The 21554-nt window shown below is 40.9% G+C and overlaps 1 protein-coding gene across 7 annotated transcripts in view; it reads right to left on the bottom strand.

The window, feature by feature from the left end:
• Window positions 1-21554, bottom strand: part of ZC3H11A (zinc finger CCCH-type containing 11A) — a 44099-nt gene that overhangs the window by 3885 nt on the left and 18660 nt on the right. For all 7 annotated transcript variants that reach the window (XM_058701724.1, XM_058701726.1, XM_058701725.1 and 4 more), the window contains exons 6-16: window positions 15923-16046; window positions 14752-14955; window positions 14518-14634; window positions 14174-14254; window positions 13254-13364; window positions 11658-11720; window positions 10455-10553; window positions 8215-8283; window positions 3303-3806; window positions 2882-2961; window positions 363-693 (exon numbers count right to left, since the gene is read on the bottom strand). In XM_058701724.1, the coding sequence (XP_058557707.1) occupies window positions 363-693; window positions 2882-2961; window positions 3303-3806; window positions 8215-8283; window positions 10455-10553; window positions 11658-11720; window positions 13254-13364; window positions 14174-14254; window positions 14518-14634; window positions 14752-14955; window positions 15923-16046 (1783 nt within the window). The remainder of the gene's footprint in view (window positions 1-362; window positions 694-2881; window positions 2962-3302; window positions 3807-8214; window positions 8284-10454; window positions 10554-11657; window positions 11721-13253; window positions 13365-14173; window positions 14255-14517; window positions 14635-14751; window positions 14956-15922; window positions 16047-21554) is intronic.

Here is a 21554-nt window from a genome sequence, read left to right as displayed (position 1 = left end):
TTTTTTTTTTTTTTTCCAGTTTATTAACTGATTTTGAGAGAGAGAGAATCTCAAGCAGACTCTGCGCTGTCAGCACGGAGCCCAATGTGGGGCGCGAACCCACAGCCCGTGAGATCACGGCCTGAGTCGAAGTCGACGGCTCAACCGACGGAGTCAGGCACCTCTAATAGCAACTTTAGATTCTGAGAAAGGAACTCCTCTAGTTTTGTCTTTATTTTAAATAGAATTATCAAAACTCCTACTCTCCACCTGTGTGACCAGCATACAACACAACCGGAATCTGATTCAACTGTTGCCAGGAGTTACTAGAAACTCGGTAATTGTGAAATCCTAAAGCAACACACTTTAGCAAAACCACTCACCTTTACCCCTTTTTTCCAAGGTCTGTGCTGCACATTTCACATTCAATATTGAGTCCCCAATTCCTGAGGTTTCTACCTCTGCTTTTTGGGACGACTTTGTGGGCAGCCGCTTTGTCAGGTGCCGTGTGATGCCTGGCGCAGCCGCGAGCAGGGCCTTCTCTCCTATCTGAGTGTTGCAGGAGTCTACATCTCCCCGAAGGGGTGTCAAAACTGATTTTTCCTTCTGCATCGTTCCCCTCTCCAATTGTTTCTGCATGTGCTTCTCTCTCATGGTCTCACATCTCTTGGCTTGAATTTTAGGGATGCCAACTCCCGTGGTCTCTTCTGAAGCCTGTGGATAAATTTAAATGACAGATTTGAAAACTTAGTACCCCCAATAATCTGCATGATAATTATTATTTGTAAGTTACCAGGCTTTCTTTAGATCTCAAAAACAAAAACAAAAACAAAAAACCAAAAAACAAAAAACTTAGGGCACCTGGCTGGCTCAGCTAGTAGAACATGCAACTCTTGATCTCAGGGCTGTGAGTCTGAGCCCCACATTGGGTATACAGGTTACTTAAAAATAAAATCTTTATCTATCTATCTATCTATCTATCTATCTATCTATCTATCTATGTATCTAAAAGTAGGCTTCACACCCAGCACAGAGCCCAACGTGGGGCTTGAACTCATGCCCAAAAGTCAGATCCAACTGAGCCACCCAGGCACCCCAAAATTTAAATCTTTAAAAAAAACAAAACAAAAAACTTGTTTCAAAGAAAAAAACTAAAGCTGAAACTAATATAATACTATGTCAGTTTTATTTCAATTAAGAAAATCTTATTTATAAGTTACTAGGCTGACCTCTAAGTCTAGCAGAGTTTGACGTGATCTAGAACACAAGAGCTGATATTAAACGGAAAATGCCAAGCTGAAGATGAACGTTAAAGATACATGGAACAAGGGGCACCTCGGTGGCTCAGTCAGTTAAGCGACCGACTCTTGATTTCCACTCAGGTCATGATTTCCTGATTGGTGGTACTAGGCCCTGCATCGGAGTCTGTGCTGACAGCACGGAACCTGATTGGGATTCTCTCTCTCCCCCTCTCTCTGTCCCTCCCCCGTGCATGTGTCTGCATGCTCTTTCTCAAAATAAACAAACATTAAAAAAAAAAAATGTGTGGAACAAAAACCCCAATGTTATAGGATAGATGATCTTGACCCTAAGTCAACTACAAATGCCTCCTAATCAGACACTGGCACAAAGATTTATGTTCAATGATATTCATCCTCTTAACTGTATAAAACTACATCTACATGTCCAGAAACAGACAATATTGACATAATAGAACATTATGTGGCCAACTAATGTCTTGAAGAATTATGAATACAGCATAATTAAAGCAGGCTGCAAAATGATACACTGTAGAGTTCTCAATTACTTTATTTTTTTAATGTTTATTTTTGAGAAACAGAGAGAGTGGGGGAGGGGCAAGAGAGACAGAGAGAGAGAGAGAGAGAGAGACAGAGACAGAGAGAGAGAAACAGAGAATTCCAAGCAAGTTCTGTGCTGTCAGTCCAATGCAGGGCTCAAACCCATAAACTGTGAGATCATGTGACCTGAGCCAAAATCAAGAGTCAGATGCTTAACCAACTGAGCCACCCAGGAGCCCCTCAACCATTTTCTAAACATGAGTTAAACACTGAACAAGTTCACATATACATGTGTATATAAACAAAAGGCTTGCAAGAAATCCATGAAGAAACCTAATGGTTACTACATCTGAGTTGTGGAATTATAAGCATTATTCTTTATTAAAAAGATAAAAGTTCCCAAGTTTTGTACAATGGGTGACATTATGCTTAATTTAAAAAATATTAAATGGGTGGCTCAGTCAGTTAGGCGCCCGACTTTGGTTCAGGTCATGATCTCACGGTGTGTGGGTTCGAGCCCTGCACCGGGCTCTGTGCTGACAGCTCAGAGCCTGGAGCCTGCTTCAGATTCTGTTCCTCTCTCTCTCTCTCTCTCTCTCTCTCTCTCTCTCTGCCCCTCCCCGGATCACACTCTCTCTCTCTCAAAAATAAACATTAAAAAAATTTTTTTTTAAATATTAAATGGGGGTGCCTGTGGCTCGGTTGGTCAAGCATCCGACTTTGGCTCAGGTCGTGATCTTGCAGTTCATGAGTGAGAGCCCCTCATTAGGCTCTCTGCTGTCAACATGGAGCCAGATCCTCTACCCGCCCCACCTCCCCCGCTTGTGTGAGCTCTCCCACACTCTCTCTCTCAAAATAAACATTAAAAAAATATTAAGCGGCCAATTAAAAACAACTTTAAAGGGGTAGAGAACACGGATATACACAGAAGTACAGAAAACTCTCACAGAAAATTATAAGCACAGTGAAAGCTTGTTTCCCTAACTTATCAGTGAAATGTTACATAGAAATTTATTATGCTAAAACTAAAAGGCACATTTTACCATTCATTTGGCCTTTGCTTGCCATGAACAAAACTATACAATGATCTAAAATAAACTCACCTCTTTAGCCTCTGTTCTAGTACCAGTGCTCTGAGAAACCACTTCACTTCCTTCTTGAAGTTTCTTCTCTTCTTTTATACCTATATTCACATTAAACACATCATCAATTCTCTCACTTAGGCTGCAACTTCAGTAACAGATTAAAGCAAAACTTTTCTTCATAAAAATAAAGATAAGATAGAACAACTAAAATTGTAGATAAAGCCCATCGTCCTCATAAAGCTTAGAAATGCGTTAAAATATCAAAGGTCTACAGAGCGCTCCTGTAAAGAAACAGCTTAACTTCATCGGATCCAGTGGTCTTCAGTTATCGGAGTACAGTTCTGGCAGAACTCCTACGAACACAGCGCGCACCACCACCCTCTGACACACGACTTGGGGAAATGGGGAAATGGCACCACAGACCGAACTGTGTCCTTACCTGGTTTTTTTGTGATTCGGAGAAGCCGCCTTGCCCCGGGGGTGGCCTCGGGTTGCTGCTGGGAACCGAAGCTGCTCTCTGAGCTCAGCTGCCCCCGCAGCGCCTTCTCCTGTTTAATCTCCTCCAGCGTCTTGATGTGCACTTCCTGCATAGACTTGGTTCTCCCTGCGGGCTCCTCCGACGGCACTTTGCTGATGACTAGAGGCGGCAAAACCACCGTTTTTTTCATTTCGCTGTCGGCCTTCAGCTTGATGCAAGTTACATCCTTTTTGTTTTTTTGTCTCTCTGCTTCCTGCTGCCGATGTTTCTTTTCTGCCAAGACCTCAGAGAAGGTTTTGATTCGGATAGTGGAGGGGCTTCTTGTTCCTAAAGTAGAATCATCGGCTTTTGAGGGTCCGTCTGTCTTGAGTTTAGGTTGTAATTCTCCACGTTTCTGACTAGCTTTTTCAAGAAGAATTTCTTCTAATGTCTTCACGTGAATCTCACCAACTTTAGTAACTCTCTCTGTTTTCATGGGGGAAAAACAAGTCACTGTATTTGGAGTTTATCTCTTAACAACTTACGATCTTTCTGTTCTTGGATCAGGACAGAGTCCTAATAGAGTAGTATCATTTAGGCACGTAATTAAAATGATCAAAGTATTATTAGTCTCATTTTCAGTTTCAGAATACTCCAAGTTTCAGGAAGTGGCCCTCAAGGAAAACTCTTAGGTGGCAAAAATTACTGATTTGTTAGAGTTCTATTCAGAAGCTTATTCCCGAAGAACCTCAAAGCCACTTACTAGCTGGAGAAATCTGTCATTGTAAATCTCACCAAACTAGTAATGAACTAATTCTTCCATTCACTTATAGATCTAAACATGTGCTGGACACCGTGCCAGAAAAAGAACGGTAAGCAAAACACAGTATCTACCCACATGTAATTTAAAGTCTGAGAGACCAAACAGGCAACAACAAAGTGTGATAATAACATTGTGATATGTTGTTGTTTTTTAAGCAATAAGCTCTACACCTAACACGGGGGCTTGAACTCATGACCCTGAGATCAAGAGTCACACTCCCTCCCCTAAGGACTTAGCCAGCCAGGCGCCCCTACAATGACAATCTGATACAGGAAGTGTGATGCTAATACATAGGAGCAGACAGCAAGAACCCCAACCTCTGCCCAGGAACCGGTGAAGGGAAGCTTTTCAGAGGAAGTAATATTTAAGTGATATGTGAAGGATGAAAAGGAGGTGAGACGGGTCCAAGACAGAAGAGAAATGGGAAAGGCTCAGAGAGTGGCATGCCCCTGAAGAGCTATTTTTAATGACACATTCATCATTCTACATCCGTGTGAAGAGCAAATTCACACTGACAGATACGCCTGTCCTCACTACTGAAGGCTAGGCTAAAATAAAGAATGATGTAATGTGGGAAAATTTGGAGGCTGTACACACACATTTGATAAGTGAATGACAGCTCTTCATGCAAGATCAAAACCCAAAAATATCCTTTAACAACCTTAAACACATCACACTTGGTTTCACCTTTTGAACCTTTGAATGTGCCGTCCCTTCTACACAGAATATTCCCTACTGGTCTCATTCTCCTGCTGCCTAGTTAGTTTTAACTGAGTTCAGTTTAGAACCTGACACCCTCCAATCTAGCTGATTTCTCTGATCACAGCACTGCTCACACAGTACTTCAAGTGTGTGTATTTCCAACCACACCAGATAGATACTTCATAAAAAGGGGCTATAGTTATCTGAAATATGTCAGTACAGTAGCTGTACATAGACAGCACTCAAACAGATACTGAATCACTTCCTTAGGTTTCTCGAATACAAATTCTTCCATTTGAAGACAGTGGGCTGATCTCAGAATTACCACTCCAAGGGAGCGTGTAAACGGGGACACGAAGACCTTGTTTCCCCACTCTACCAACATTTTATCAAAACGACAGAGAAGATAATAAAAGTAGAAGAAATCCACAGTGCTGGAAAACAAGGCTACCACTGGCAGAGCATAAATCTTGAGGGATTTCTGAGATAAGACAGCAGCTGTCTGAATTTACAGAAAAACAGAAAAAGAACAACAACAAAAAAAACTGTAGGAGTGAGATCTGTTCTTCCCAGCAGAGCCAAAGAAAACCAGCCAAACTAGCAGGAAAAGCAACAGTGGGTAGAAATGTAAGGATGGGAGGCACCTGGATGGCTCAGTCAGTTAAGCATCCGACTCTTGGTTTCAGCTCAGGTCATCATCTCAAGGCTTGTGAGATTGAGCCCCACATTGGGCTCTGTGCTGACAGTGTGAAGTCTACTTGGGATTCTGTCTCTCCCTCTCTCTCTAACCCTCCTGCTTTCACGCTCACACGCTCTCTCTCTCAAAATAAATAAACTTAAAAAAAAAAAAAAAGGCACTTTCATGATGAAACTTAAAAAAAAAAAAGGAAAAAAGAAATTTAAGGATGACTTATAGAACAGCTGGACCAGTCATGACCTTCTCCTGAGAACTGCTCCCTAAAACGAGGAGAATCCGCTGGGGCGGGGAGCACATTAGGAGGTCGGGGCTGAAGGGAGAAGATGAAACAAATGACAAGCAGAAAAAGAACAGGGGACAAGAAGAAAAAGTACAACTAGGGAAGGAAAGAAAGTGGCTGTGCTCTGAAAGTAAAGAAACTTCTTACTGCGGCAATGGTATGAGCCCCCAGTCTTCTAGCCTGCAACCCACACAACTGCCTTTCAGTACACCTTCCCCACTTAGGCGGACCTTACTTGTGTCTCCCAGTCAGGAGGGAGGATCACCTGAGGACAAGGTGGTTAGAACCCACACAGGAAACCCAGGCTAGAAACTTACAGCTATGAAAAAGCAGTAACATTAAAAGTGAACCAGAGACGCCTGGGTGGATGGCTCAGTTGGTTGAGTGTCTGACTCTTGAATTGGGCTTAGGTCATGATCCCAGCGTTGGGGGACAGAGCCCTATGTCTGGCTCTGCACTGAGCGTGGAGCCTGCTTAAGATTCTCTCTTCCTCTCCCCTCTCTCTGCTTGTGCACGCTCTAAAACTAAAAGAATAAATTAAAAAAAACAGTGAACCAAAATAGAAGCGACGAAGATGACCAAATAATATACTCACACATTTTTTAAAAGGTTCAAATTAGAAACTCCAGAGCAGCCTGAAATCAGGCTGTAAAAGACGGAGAAATCAGAGAACCAAAAAAGGGTCTTGGAAAACAAAAACCCAAGTGCAAAAATAAATCCAACAGAAGGAACTAATAAAAAAAAAACCCACCAACCTGGTCAAAAATCAGCCATCTAGAACAGGTTTAACAAACTATAGTTGCTGGGCCCAATGTGGCCATGATCTCAATTTTATAAATACAACTTTATTAGAACATAGCTGCACGGACGCATTTACATATTGTACAAGGCTGCTTTCACACCACAACGGCAGGGTGGAGTAGTTGCAATGGAGACCACAAACCTTTGCAAAGCCTGAAATATTTACTATATTCCTGACCTAGAAAATAAAGCCAAGCAAAGACCATAGAAGGTGAGGCAAACCCCCAAAACCCAAAGGAATGGAGAATATGAAGACAAGATTAAAAGACATGAGAGGCCTATGTCCAAAAGTTGCAACCTCTGTCTAGTAAGAATTCCACAAAGAGAAAACTAAAAAGAAGGGTGGGAAAGGCATACTCAAAGAAACTGGAAGAATGTTTTCTAGAACTAAAAAAAGGTAAGTCCTTAGATTTGAAGGGCCCACCTGAATACTGGTCTGAATGAACAAAAAGTTCCACGTTTAGAGCCACCGTACTAAAGTCACAGCATAGTAGGGAAGGGTAAAGAAAATCCCAACTAAAAGTTTCTGAAGAATAAATTCAGGTTCTTTACGAGGGTAATAATGTTTGACATCAGACTCCCTTTTTATGATGCTGGCAAAATCTTAACACACAAACCAGATGAAGACAGTATGAAAAAAGAGCACATGCCAACACGATTCATAAACAGATATAAAAACTAAAAAGCATCAAAGTGAGGAGCGCCTGGCTGACTCAATCAGTAGAGTGTGCAACTCCTGCTCTCTGGGTTGAGAGTTTGAGCCCGACTTTGGGTACAGAGAGTACTTAAAAAACAAAACAAAACAACAAAAAAAAACAACCAAACATCAAACTGAATCTAGCAATGTATAAAAAAGCTGAAGGGCTAGAGTACACATTCATTTTACTATTCATTAAACTGTATACATGTATATGCTAAGTAGTTAGACTTTCAAATTTAAAAGGTTTAAAAATTACGGGTGGCTCAGCTAGTGAAGCATGTGTCTCTTGATCTCAGGGTTGTGGGTTTGAGTCCCATGCTGGGTGTAGAGATTACTTAAAAATTAAAATCTCAATATAAGGAAGAAAATTAAAATACTTAAAACCTCAACACCCAAATAAAACAAATGTTAATATTTTGGTGTATTTTTTGCAGTGTTCTTTGTAGGCATATACTTTTATCTTTACAAAACTGGAGTCATCTCATATATATGGATGCTACTCCCGAGAATAAGTTTCTAGAATAAGAAAATAAATTTCATCACTCCCATAAAATAAGGTTCCTACCCTACATCAAAAAGTCAAAAGCACTATGTGTTCTTTTGTAACCTTTCTTCATTCAATATAATGTGAGAAATTTTCCACATCATTATTGTTAAAGCATGACTTATGACAATAATTACGTTAGTACATAACTAACTACCTTAATTGAACTGGATTTCTTTTTGTTGGCTATTTAGGTGGTTTCCAGTTTCCTACTACTAATGCTATGGTGAACTAATGATTTTGCCATCTTTTAAGAAGAGGATTCATACCAGTGAGTAATTAATTACTTAGATTTGTTACGGCAAGGAAAAAAAAAACAACAGAAGCTGGTTTTAGAGTTCACTTACCTGCTGCCTCCTCACTGTTTGGACCAGCTGACATGCCTAATCGCTCCTTCAGAGACTTGGAAAAGTGAACTGTAAAGAAAAGAGAAAAAAAAAAGCTGAACCCAGACTTTTTTCTTCATTATTATTATTATTATTTTTTAATTTAGAGAGAGAGCATGTGCACGTGAGTGGGCAAGAGGGAGAGAGAATCTTAAGCAGGCTCCATTCTCCATGCAGAGCCTGACACAGGGCTTGATCCCATGATGTTGGGATCATTATCAGAGCTGAAATCAAGAGTTGGACACTTGACTGAGCCATCCAGGCGCCCCAGAACTTTTCCCCCCAAAGTTTACAAATTGGGCTTATGCTTCTCTTCTAATGCAAATTCTTAAAAAACAAACAAAAAAAACCCTCTTAAGATCTTAAAATTTTTCTTTTCCACAAAACAGACCTATGTGAATCATGAATTCCCTAGAGTATTCCAGAAAGCTTAAAAAAATTTTTTCTTAGATCTGAAAAGCAAAAACTACTGAATTCAGGGAAATAATTTTGTTATTGTACAGCCTTCTAAAGTCTTAGTGGCATCAAAAGGCTCCCATCCCTCAAATCTATTTTACTTATTTAAAAAAAAGTTTTTTTTAATGTTTATTTATTTCTGACACAGAGAGAGAGAGGGGAGGGGGAGAGAGAGAGAGAGAGAGAGAGAGAGAGAGAGAGAGGGCATGAGTGGGGGAGGGGCAGAGAGAGAGGGAGACACAGAATGTGAAGCAGGCTCCAGGCTCTGAGCTGTCAGCACAGAGCCCGGCGGGGGTCTCGAACTCATGGATAGTGAGATTATGACCTGAGCTGAAGCTGGATGCTCAAATGACTGAGCCACCCAGGTGCCCCTCAAATCTATTTTAAAATAGGCTTCTTAGTTATGAAAATTTTCAATATGATCAATAGGCCAGGAGAAAAAGGGTATAGCTGCATAGAAAAAGAATAACTTCTACTCGCTCTGAGAATGCAAGGAAGACTCTAAATAAGAACAGCTACCCATCAAAGCCTCTTGGAGGGTGCCTGGGTGGCTCAGTTGGTTAAGCGTCCAACTTTGGCTCAGCCCATGGTCTTGCGGTTCGTTGAGTTCAAGCCCCGCATCAGGCTCTGTGCTGTCATTGCAGAGCCCACTACAGATTTCCTGTCCCTTTTTCTCTCTGCCCCTCCCTGCTCATGCTCTCTCTCTCTCAAAAATAAACATTAAAAAAAGAGAGAGGGGCGCCTGGGTGGCGCAGTCGGTTAAGCGTCCGACTTCAGCCAGGTCACGATCTCGCGGTCCGTGAGTTCGAGCCCCGCGTCAGGCTCTGGGCTGATGGCTCGGAGCCTGGAGCCTGTTTCCGATTCTGTGTCTCCCTCTCTCTCTGCCCCTCCCCCGTTCATGCTCTGTCTCTCTCTGTCCCAAAAATAAAAAAAAAAAAAAAAAAAAAAAAAAAAAACGTTGAAAAAAAGAGAGAGAAGTTAAAACTAAACACAATAAAAAAAAGATTTTTTTCTTTAGTAATTAACACCAATGTTTCATTGCTAAGTCATAAAAGGAAAAAAAAATTCCAACCTTGATTTCTTTCCATAAATAGAACTTCAACTAGGTAATCACTCTAACTGCCAAACATCCTCAAGTTAGTCCATATCTCTCCGTACCAACTTCCAGGACCACTACATCTATGCCACTAACTCCTCTCCTCCAGATTATTTTAACATCCTGCTAACTAATATTCTGGACAGCATTCTTGTCTCCTTCTAATCTTTCTCCATATTTTAGGCAGGGTGATGGTTCTAAAATGCATATCTGAGCTTTTGATTCTCCTTCATAACCTTCCCATGGATTGCTCCTAAGCCCAAAGGCTCTACAATGGCTTAAAAAGCTTTATATGGGGGTGTGTGGGAGGCAGGAGTCGGACACATAACCGATTGAGGCACCCAGGTGCCCAACACCGTGTACTTTTTCTGTCACAGAATTTATCACAATATATAGAAATATTCCCATCTGCCATTATACTATAAACTTCTGAGGACTGTGATGGTATTTATTTTATCCAGTGGCATCTACCTAGAATCTAGCAGAGTAAACACTCAAATGTTTGTTGTTGAATACAGACACACGATAATCTGATTTACCTGAACAACAACCACAAAAAATACAAACCATCCTTGATAACATTACAAGAGAGAAGCGTCATGATTACACACACACGCACACACGCACACGTGTATTAGAATGAAGGTACCTTTCTTTGGTGCTTTGTCAGTGTTTGTTTCTGTAGCTTCAACTTTCTTCCCTAACCTCTGTGCAAGGCTACGCTTTAATGGAGGATCGCTGTCACCACCTACAAACAGACAGAACTTAGTTTAAGAGTTTAAATCCATCTTCAACAAGGTAAAGAACTATAAGCAAACAGACAAAACAGAATAATTGTTAAGTTTTCTGCGTTTATATGGTGTGTTCATTCACTAGCTTCCTTAGAATTCAGTGTTAGAGAATACAAAGGTAGCAGAAAGAAAAAATAAGGAACAAAAAATTAGAACACACAAATCAACACCTACCAAATAACAGACTAAAACTACAAATGGCCCTGAATGATAAGCCCTGATTAAGGCCAAAATTCAGAATTAGGAATATGTGGGGAAAAAAACAAAAACAAAAACACGTACAAACAAAAATCTTATTTGGCCAACTGCTGAATTCTAGGCCTATCTGGGGTTAAATGCACCTGTGATGATTAGGTGACGAGCAAAGCAATCATTACATTTTCCTGTGACATGAAGGCTCTGAAGACTAAATAGCCCTCTCTTCTAGATAAGAAATCTAAGGTTATGAAAGATTCTGTAGGTTACTGAATATCAATTAGTGATGGAGCCAAGACCTGAACCAGGTTTCCCGCCCCCTGGTTTGCTGTCTTGTACTGCTCTACACAAGGTGTCTACGTGTCACCAGCTGAAAGTTGTTTTTCAGGTTGCCCGACTGAAGGTATCATCTTTGCAGGGTCCCATTAGAAACTGGAGAGACGAGACACAAGGTAGGATTTTTCTCTCCATTCTCATTTGTAATTTAAATGTGAAACCATAAAATCACAAAATTTACATGTACGCTGACATTTAAATAAAAAGTCGTATTTTTTAGCTAAAAAACCCAAGTTCCAATCTGTCCATAGAAACAAAGAGATATCTTCTTTACTGTTTTTTCAACACAGTACCTTCTAAAAAGCTGGTTATAGTCTAAATTGTAACACTACAAATTTCTGTAATCAATAAAAGGTATTAACGCATACGTGAAAAACATCAAGAAATTCTGTAAGTTCTTGCAGCCAAGAATTCAGAAGGACCAGCAAATCAGTATCGACAGGACATTCATGCAAAGGGAGTTCTGGAGGACATATCATGTTAATGCACAAACAGAAAACCACAAAGGATCTGCCCCAAATTTATCTCACCTACTGAAAATTTTCGTTTTCCCAGTCTCTCGGTTAGACTCAATCTTACCAAGGGTTCTTCTCCTGAAATGGCAAAAACAGGATTTCTCTACCATTAGTCAATTTTTCTGTATTCAGTAACTAATAATGGGTTACAACGTATGCTCTGATAAGTCCACCCAGGAAGTCTCTTGAAAGTCAGGTCTCAGTATTAAGACTATATCTCACCGGAATTAAAAAATAAATCAATTATTTAAAAAAAAAAGACTATATCTCATTGGGAAAAAAAGATTTAACCTGTTAAATAATTTTTTTTTTAAACGTTTTATTTATTTTTGAGACAGGGAGAGACAGAGCATGAACAGGGAAGGGTCAGAGAGAGGGAGACACAGAATCTGAAACAGGCTCCAGGCTCTGAGCTGTCAGCACAGAGCCCGACGCGGGGCTCGAACTCACAGAGTGCGAGATCATGACCTGAGCCGAAGTCGGCCGCTTAACCGACTGAGCCACCCAGGCGTCCCTATTAAATAATTTTTTAAAAAGTTTATTTATTTGAGAGTGAGAGCAGGGGAAGGGCAGAGAGAGAGGGAGAGAGAGAGGATCCCAAGCAGACTGTGCTGTCAACATAGCGCCTGATGAGGGGCTCGAACTCATGAATCATGGGATCATGACCTCTAAGTCAAAACAAAGAGTTGGGTGCTTAGCTGACTGAGCCATCCAGGTGCCCTATTAAATAATAATTTAAATAGCCAAATGCGCAGCCCAAAGGGAATTAATAACACAGTCCTAATTCTAACAGTAGCCAAGCATATGAACACAGGCTGTGTTCTGACCAACTGATTATAAAACCCAAACTCTTCTTTTTGCTTGTGCACCTCGATACGCTCAATGAAACCACAGTCTACTCCATTGCTAACCGTTGTCCAGAACTTTGATTACCAGCAAGAAGTGAGCTCTCTTTCTTCTAATTCTTTGTTGTTTCAACAGCACATTTAAATGTATCTACGCTACACTTACTTAGGTTATTATTTCTTACCACATTTAAAACTATTAAGAGAGGGGCGCCTGGGTGGCGCAGTCGGTTACGCGTCCGACTTCAGCCAGGTCACGATCTCGGTCCGTGAGTTCGAGCCCCGCGTCGGGCTCTGGGCTGATGGCTCAGAGCCTGGAGCCTGTTTCCGATTCTGTGTCTCCCTCTCTCTCTGCCCCTCCCCCGTTCATGCTCTGTCTCTCTCTGTCCCAAAAATAAATTAAAAAAAAAAAAAAAAAAAAAAAAACTATTAAGAGAAAAGACTTCCATTTTTCTACAGCTTAAAGACTTTATTATAGTTCTTTACTCACAATGGGCGGTCAATAAATTTGTTGAATGGATACAGATAAACGGTAAATGTAAAACTGAAACCTACATAAATGTGAGAGCTGCTTGAATAAGAATTTTAACCTTTTATAAGTAAGAGTCAAAGGCACTGATTTTTCTTCTCATCCTTATATGTGACCAACATACTAAAGTCTTCCTGCAAATCCATCGAAGGTACACTACACCCTAGGACTTAGCTCTCTCAGTTATACGGTAGTAGTAGCCTGACAACTCTCAACCCAGACCGACCTATATCTCACCTTGTTTGCTGGAAAGAGTTACTGTCCTCACTACTGTCCGGACATTCTCTTTTTCAGGACCAGGAATGGGCTGAGGTTCGAGTAAAAGACTTGAAACTCCGGAAGAACCTTCTGAATAAAGCAAGTCAGAGAGCAGCAAATAATTTAGGAAAAAATAAAGCCATTACAAGCCAAGAAATTTTGTTTTTGTGACCAGTTACGTTCAACACAGACCACTGGAGGACTATGGGCCAGTCTTGTATAGGCAAACCTAGTTGCCTTTGGTGAATTAGGGTGGGGCAAGAGAGGGGAGAGAATCCCTATTTCTTCTCTGCCTTGGTCACAATGTAAAAATAAAATATAAAATTGTTTCCAGCGACTCAGGCACTGAATCTACTTTTATTTACCAAGAAGGCTAGCTCCTACAGTTAACCTCAGAAGCATGCCAGCCACCAAGTGTGTCGACTCAACCTTTTAAAATCTGTCTTTTAATCATCTGCAAAACACAACTCCAAGAACAAGCCTTAGCAACGGAGTACTTAGAACCAACCATGTGATCCTCTCTAAATACTACTTTTCACACTGGATCTGTAGTTTTTAGGGTTGGAAATATAGGCCAACCAGGCTGAGGCAAGCTCTAGAAGACAACAGCTCCTGAGAAGAAGTCAAACAACTCAAAATAAAGTTTTTCCTCGCCTTAGTGTGGTTTATATGCCATTCTTTGGAGTTGTCTTTCTCAAGACAGAGCAGTTCTTCCCAGTACACTGTTGTCCACGTCTAGCTCTGAGTTAAAAAAGCCGCCCTGATTTCAAGAAGTCTGTGCTTAACTTCAAACAGACCACATGTGCTCATTCTGGCTGCTGCCAAGTGTCCTCATCAGAAGGTTCTTGTTATTCTCCTGTAGTAAAATCCGACCACCCGTGTCAAAACTGATGACTTACCACCTTGCTTCTTGGATTTTTCCTTCATTTTCTTTGACTTAATTTCCTCAAGGGTTTTTATTCCAAAATTCAAACATTCACCTGAGAAACCCAAACAGAAACCACATGAGGAAAGAACACCTCACGCCCTCTGTGTTTTATTTGAGCACAGCAAGCAGGCAAATGTTTTCTGGATGAATAAGAGAAAGTATGTGTAAATCCGCTTGTGCGTACAGTGGGGGTGGAGGAGAGAGAGGTGGCGGTGATCGTGATCCATTCCCAAGTTATTTAAAAGAGTTCGGGCATATTCAACAGCGCTGCAAGACTCATGAGCAGGCACCAGCAACCAGACGGCCTCTTCTTACCTTGCTTCAAACTGACCCCAGGTTTGCGGGCAGAAGCTGCTCGTAATCCATTGTGAACTTCGGGAGTTGGTTGCAGGATGGGCGTTTTGCTTTCATCGCCTTCCTCCGAAAACTGATCTATGTATCAACATGTAAGGCAAATGTACAATTAACAACAGGCTCTAATTCTGATTTCTAACTCACTAAATGACCCCCAGTCACTTATTTGCCTTAAAGGAAGAGCTAAAAACTCACCATCATCATCTTCGTCATCATCTGCAGCATTGATTACAACTGGTGGATGGGTGGGGCTGGGAACATTTTCCGAACTTTCTACTTTCATGACACTTCGCAGCTGGGGGGAGGGATTAGACTGGACAGACAGTTTGTTCTGTTGAACTGTGAGCTGGTTAGCCTTCACTTCCTCTTCTGGTGACTCAGGCACACTGGGGAGCACAGCTAGATACACAACATCAGTCAGAAGTTAAAAATAGAAGATAAAGTCCCACTTCATCAAAAAATCTCCAACCGCATAGAAGTTTGGTGCACTTTCCTTATGAGCACTTATGTCCTTTTATACCGATTTCCCCATTTTCATACTTAAGTTGCATACTCCCAGGGAGGGAAAACAGGGCTTTTAGCTAGTAACTCCTCACTGTACATAAACACACTCGAAGTAGGTGTTCAAAACACAGATTAATCTGGAGGCTAGATGTATAAAACTGGTTGCAAATTCTAGACATTTAATACTGAAATCTGAGGCTTTTTGCTCAGCAAATAAGAGACAGTAGATATAACACTTCTGAACCAAACCAGAGAGGAGCAAAGCCACTTTTTTCTCTTAAACAGGGGCCAAAATGTGTAGCCATCAAATTTTAATCACCTAAGCAGGGTTGGCAAACCCTTTCTGTAAACAGTTGGACAGTAAGTATTTCAGGCTTTGCAGATGGCTGTGTCTCAACTATTCAACTCTGCAGCAGGAGCATAAAATCTGGCCATAGAAAATATGTGAATGAATGGGCATGGCTTCCTTCCAATAGAAGGTTATTTTATGAAACAGGTGGGGGGCCAGTTCTGTTGAACCCTGGCCTGGAGAATCAAGTTTCTTTTGGAAAACTCATTGGGTCTGATAAGAAAATGGGAAATGAAGCTATCGTAATCTAAACTGTCATGCCGAGAAACATTTGTGAGGCAGCATGGCTTTTGGCGACAAAAGCTTATGATACTTACTGGTTTATGAGCAGGGCTATCTAGGTATAAGTCATTTAACCTTAAAGAAGAGTTCAGCTCCCTCATCTATAAGGTGGAAATAAAACTGTTCTCTTGCAGGACTAAAAGGTCACATATGTAAAGTACTCTATATACTGCACACAGCAGGTGTTCATTAAATAGTAACTATTCTTTTAAAACTAAAAACACATCTCACTTTTGCTTGGAGGTAGGAAAAGGCCATCAACGTAACGTCCTCTGTTGTGATGGAAAGCGCAGTTCAGCTTCTGGCATCCCATTGGCTGATTTTCCCAGTAACACGGAATCTCACTACGTTTTTTCTAGAGGAAAAAACACAGTGTTTTCAAATAAAAAATGTTGTGACCTGTGTTACTTTGGTCATTTGTGTTCTGAATAATAAAGTTCATCACAGGCTTCAAAACTCTGAGGTATGTGAGCTGACTGTGAGCACGAGGGTTGCTGAAAGTGACGCTCTTCATGCTTGATGGGGAGAGGAAGTGGGTAGGGAAGTAGTTCCTCTGCTGTTGTCTCATCCTAGAACCTCTAAATGCCTACACTTAACTTACAGATGCAGGGTAATATATTAGTTAAGATTATGGAATCAAAGATAGTATTATGCTACATACTGGCCATGTGATGGTGGACAGGTAATTTAATGCCTCTAAGTCTTAGTATCCTCAGCTATAAAATGGCAAGAAGAGTAGCTATTTAAGTTTCGTGTAAGGATTAAATGAAATAATGTATACGAAACACTTAGCACATAGAAAGGACTCACTAAACTGCAGTTATTATTTGAAGCTGCGAGTTCATAGCTTTGAGATCGATTTTCCCTTTTGTGACTTCTCCAAGGAAGGCACATGTAACACACTAAGGATCGGTATTTTCCTTCGCAAGCTACCGCACCCTTTTGAAGGGGAATGAGAAAAGAAATACCCTCACATCAAGAATAAACTGCTGGGTCACAGGATATATGCTCGGCAGAAATACATACGTTACTGCTAATGCATACACTAGATGTGTACATGTACACGTGTGTAGGTGTGTTCAAAACAATACTGTTTGTTAATAGCTCCAAAATGGAAAACCAAATGTACACAAACACCAGAATGGATAAATACACTGTAGTTTTTTCATACAAGAGCACTCTACCCAGTACACAGAAGGAATAAACCAGTGCTACACTTAACATGACAGTGCAAAAGGAAAGAAGCCAGACACAAGAAGAGTACACACTGTGTGGTCGCACTGATGTAGAGATCAAAACAGGTAAAATTTCTCCGTGGTAGAGCAGTCAGGTTAGTGAGGAGTTTCGAGGGCACAGTTGGCGACAGTCAAGAGATAAAGGGGGAACACAGAACTGCATCTGTTGGATTATGCTGGATCACTCATCATAATAAGCAACCTAAGGTTTAAAACTGTAGGAAGAGTGGGGCTCCTGGATGGCTCAGCTGGGTCAGCATCTGACTCTTGATTTCGGCTCAGGTCATGATCTCACGGTTGTGAGGTGGAGCCTTGCATCGGGCTCTGTGCTGGGCAGGGAGGCTACCTAAGACTCTTTTTCTCTCTCTCCCTCCACCCCTCTCCCCCTCGAGCATGCACACAGGTGTGCTCACTCTCTCTCAAAAATAAATTTAAAAAAATTCTACGAAAGAATAGCAGCATTGCTTCAGAAAGCTAAAAATATGGGAGAGAGAAACAAAAACAATTACCATTATAAAAAGATCCTTAAATGTAGCAAAAAGGGCAAAGATAAAAATAGACGATTTTGAGAAATTATTTGATAATACACTGTGTCAGTGGGAATGTGGAAGGATCATACAGCCCTGTGTACTGATAATGGAAATGAAAATTAGCTCAACATCTCTCAAAGGCAGTTCGGTTAGAAAAAAAAAAAGTACTTACAAAACTTATGTCCTGAGTTTACTGCCACATGTATAATTACCTATTTTTGTTTTATTTATTTATTTATTTATTTATTTATTTATTTATTATTTTTACATTTATTTTTTGAGAGGGAGAGACGGAGCACAAGGGCAGGGAGGGGCGGAGAGCGAATGACACACAGAATCTGAAGCGGGCTCCAAGCTCTGAGCTGTCAGCACAGAGCCCCATGCAGGGCTCAAACTCACGAACCATGAAATCATGACCTGAGGCAAAGTTGGACACCCAACTGACTGAGCCACCCAGACGCCCCTATAATTACCCATTTTTAAACAGTACAGCAAAGGGGCGCCTGGGTGGCTCAGTCGGTTAAGCGTCCGACTTCCAGCTCAGGTCACGATCTCATGGTCCGTGAGTTCGAGCCCCGCGTTGGGCTCTGGGCTGATGGCTCAGAGCCTGGAGCCTGCTTCCGATTCTGTGTCTCCCTCTCTCTTTCTGCCCCTCCCCCATTCATGCTCTGTCTCGGTCTCAAAAATAAATAAAAACATTAAAAAAAATTAAAAAAAATAAACAGTACAGCAAAAACCTTTACCTTTCAAAGAAATGGACAGAATTTATTAGTCTCCTGGCACACACAAAAGGGAAGCATAATAGTACTGTTCTCTTTTAGACAGAAGTAACAATTATTCAATTACTCCTTCCTTAAGGCAGAACCTCATGCTCCTGGGTCTGTCTTTGCTTAAGTTTTTACTTCTTTCCTGGAAGCAGTTTTCAAATTACTGGATGACTTCTGTAACGATATCCTCTATACACATGACACATGTATATAGTCACATGACATTTACTTGCTCTGTTTAACACACTTACTGGATTTTGTTTCTTTTTTAAAAAATGTTTATTTATGGGGCGCCTGGGTGGCTCAGTCGGTTAAATGTCTGACTTTGGCTCAGGTCATGATCTCGCAGTTCATGAGTTCAAGCCCCGTGGCGGGCTCCCCGCTGACAGCTCAGAGCCTGGAGCCTGTTTCCGATGCTGTGTCTCTCTCTCTCTCTCTCTCTGTCCCTCCCCTGCTCGTGCTCTGTCCTTCTCTGTCTCTTAAAAAATAAAATAACACGTTAAAAAAAAAAATTTTTTTTTTAAAGTTTATTTATCTTTGAGAGAGAGAGAGAGAACACACAAGCGGGAGAGGGATAGAGAGAAAGGGAGACACAGAATGTGAAGAAGGCTCCAGGCTCTGAGCTGTCAGCACAGAGCCCAATGTGGGGATCGAACACATGAATCTTGAGATCAAGAACTGAGCTGAAACCAAGAGTTGGATGTTTAACCAACTAAGCCACCCAAGCACCCCACTGGATTTTGTTTCTAAATGAAAAGTAATACACAATGAAAACCACTTGGAAAATGGTAATAAATGCTTGCTATGCTATTACCCAAAAAGAAATACAGAATTCTCTCTCCAAATATATATCTATATCTGTATCTATAACTAAAGGTGTGCCTGGCTGACTTAGTTGGTAGAGCAACTCTGGATTCTGGGGTCATGAGTTCAAGCCCCATGTTGGGTCTAGAGTTTATTATTTAAAAATAAAAAAGAAGAAGAAAAATTATAAATGTCTACATGTATACTTAAAAACTTAAAAGTATTCCATAAGTGTACCCACTTTTCACTTAGCAACAGATCCTCCCTAGTAACATTCTCCTACAGAATTTTTTTTTTTAATATTTAAAAGGTAATACAGCACATCGTCCAAAGACATACAGCTGATTCTCATTATTTGCAGTAGTTATAATCTATGAAGTCACTACGAATACTAAATTAGCTAATAGTGAACCAGACTGCTCCTAAGGGAAATACAGAGTTTAAGTTAGTCAGGTTCCTGCAAGTTTCTGGTCACATTTTTATCAAATAATCAATATAGCACGGTTGAACGGGTGTTTGTGGTTAAAGACACCTTTTTTAGTGTATTCATTAACACAGAACTCAAGGCCAAGGGCACTATACCTCACAACTGAATGAAGCTTATCTAATACAGGTATTTTCTACATAAGGCACTTTAAGAACTTTGTTGCACTTAGTCACACTACACAGCACTTCAGCACCACACTTGGGAACCATTTTAATCAGCAAAATCACCCAAGAAAAAGGACAAAAATGCAAAACACGTGGCTTTAAACAGACCACAAAAAGGACACTTGCTAATGGTATGAGAACTAAAACAAGCCAGCAGAGTGTCACCTTGTTCCATCTCAGCTGGGAGTGTGTAGGTCACGTGACTCAAGTTTTTTAATGCTTTGCACATGTCTGCAGATGGCCCATGAAACACCACAAGTATTGATTTGGGGGTTACAAATAAATTTTAGCAAGGAGGTGAATTTGCAAACATGGAACCCATGAATAATGAAAATCAACTGCATGTAGAGGGGGTTACAGTAAAAACGCTCCTTTCCATTCCTGTCCCCACTCCCTGACGACCCATGTTTTAAGTTTCTCTTTTATACCCCCCGAGATTTTAAAAATACATATGCAAATGAAAAACAAATATAAATTCTTCTCCCCTTTTTTTTTTTTTTTACCAAATGGTAGCATATTATGCACCTTATTCTACCCCCTTGCTTTTTCACTGACAATATATCCCAATCTTTCCTTATCAATAAAGTTTCCCTTTTAAAAAATTTTAACAGCTGTCCAGTACTCCACTGTATGAATGTAGCAATTTACTTTATTAACAAAATTTTTTTCATGTTTTATTTATTTTTGAGAGAGAGACAGACAGAGTGCAAATGGGGCAAAAGCAGAGAGAGAGGGAGACACGGAATCCGAAGCAGGCTCCAGGTTCCGAGCTGTGAGCACAGAGCCTGACACAGGGCTCGAACCCACAAAACCATGAGACTCATGACCTGAGCCGAAGCCAGACGTTTGACCGACCGAGCCACCCAGACGCTCCTAATTGTAGCAAATTTATTTTAAATGAGGGTTAGATTATTTCACATATCTTATCATTACAAATTATGAGTAATTCTGCATCTATCTCCTTTTGCACATATGAGCACAGATGACACAAAGCTAAAAACACAAAAACAAAACAAAACAAAACAAAACAAAACCCCAGCATACAGTATTTTTGAAGATACAGCCCAAAGACTGCTATCCTTAGGTAGCCTGCTTGCTAAGTTGGCCCTTGGTTGGCATGTGGGAACTTGGCTCTTGGAATGTTCCTAGTCAGTTAATTGATCACGGTGCCTAGACTGTGCAAATAACATGTCTTAGGCTGCCATCCTTCTGGGAGTCTAGAGTTCTGGAATGTGATAGGTAGAGGGTGCTTACATGATTAGCCCCATTAAAAATCTTGGATGCTGAGTTTCTAATGGGTTTCCCTGGGCAGGAACATCCCACACGTAGTGCTGCACTTTCATTGCCACGGAAGTGTGTGCTCTGTGTGACCCGTCATGAGAGGGAGATCATAAAAGAAAACCGCACATGGATTCCTCCAGACTCTGCCTGTGTCTTTTTTTCATTTATAATCAGTGTACCTCCCCATCACTGTAATAAATCTTAGCCATGAAATACAACTACATGCTGAGTCTCCTGATGAGTTCTAGAGTATATCTAAATGTAAATTTTTTTTTCAGGTTTATTTATTTATTTTGAGAGAGACAGAGAGAGCATGAGCAGGGGACAGGAGAGAGAGAGGCAGAGAGAATCCCAAACAGGCTCCGTGCTGTCAGCATGGATGACAAGTGGGGCTTGAACCCACAAACTGTAAGATCACGACCTGAGCCAAAACCAAGAGTCTGACGCTTAACCAACTGAGCCACCCAGGTTTCCCTCTAAATGTAGATGTTCTTAGAGACTCTGACACACCACGCCTTTTAGGGAGTTGTGCCAATTTATACTTTGCCAGTACTACATTAATTTTCAAAAGCTGCAGAGTATTTCTCTGAATTTA

The sequence above is a fragment of the Neofelis nebulosa genome, chromosome 15, assembly GCF_028018385.1.
Source record: "Neofelis nebulosa isolate mNeoNeb1 chromosome 15, mNeoNeb1.pri, whole genome shotgun sequence".
Taxonomy (NCBI): Eukaryota; Metazoa; Chordata; class Mammalia; order Carnivora; family Felidae; genus Neofelis; species Neofelis nebulosa.
This window is presented reverse-complemented; position numbering and strand designations above follow the sequence as displayed.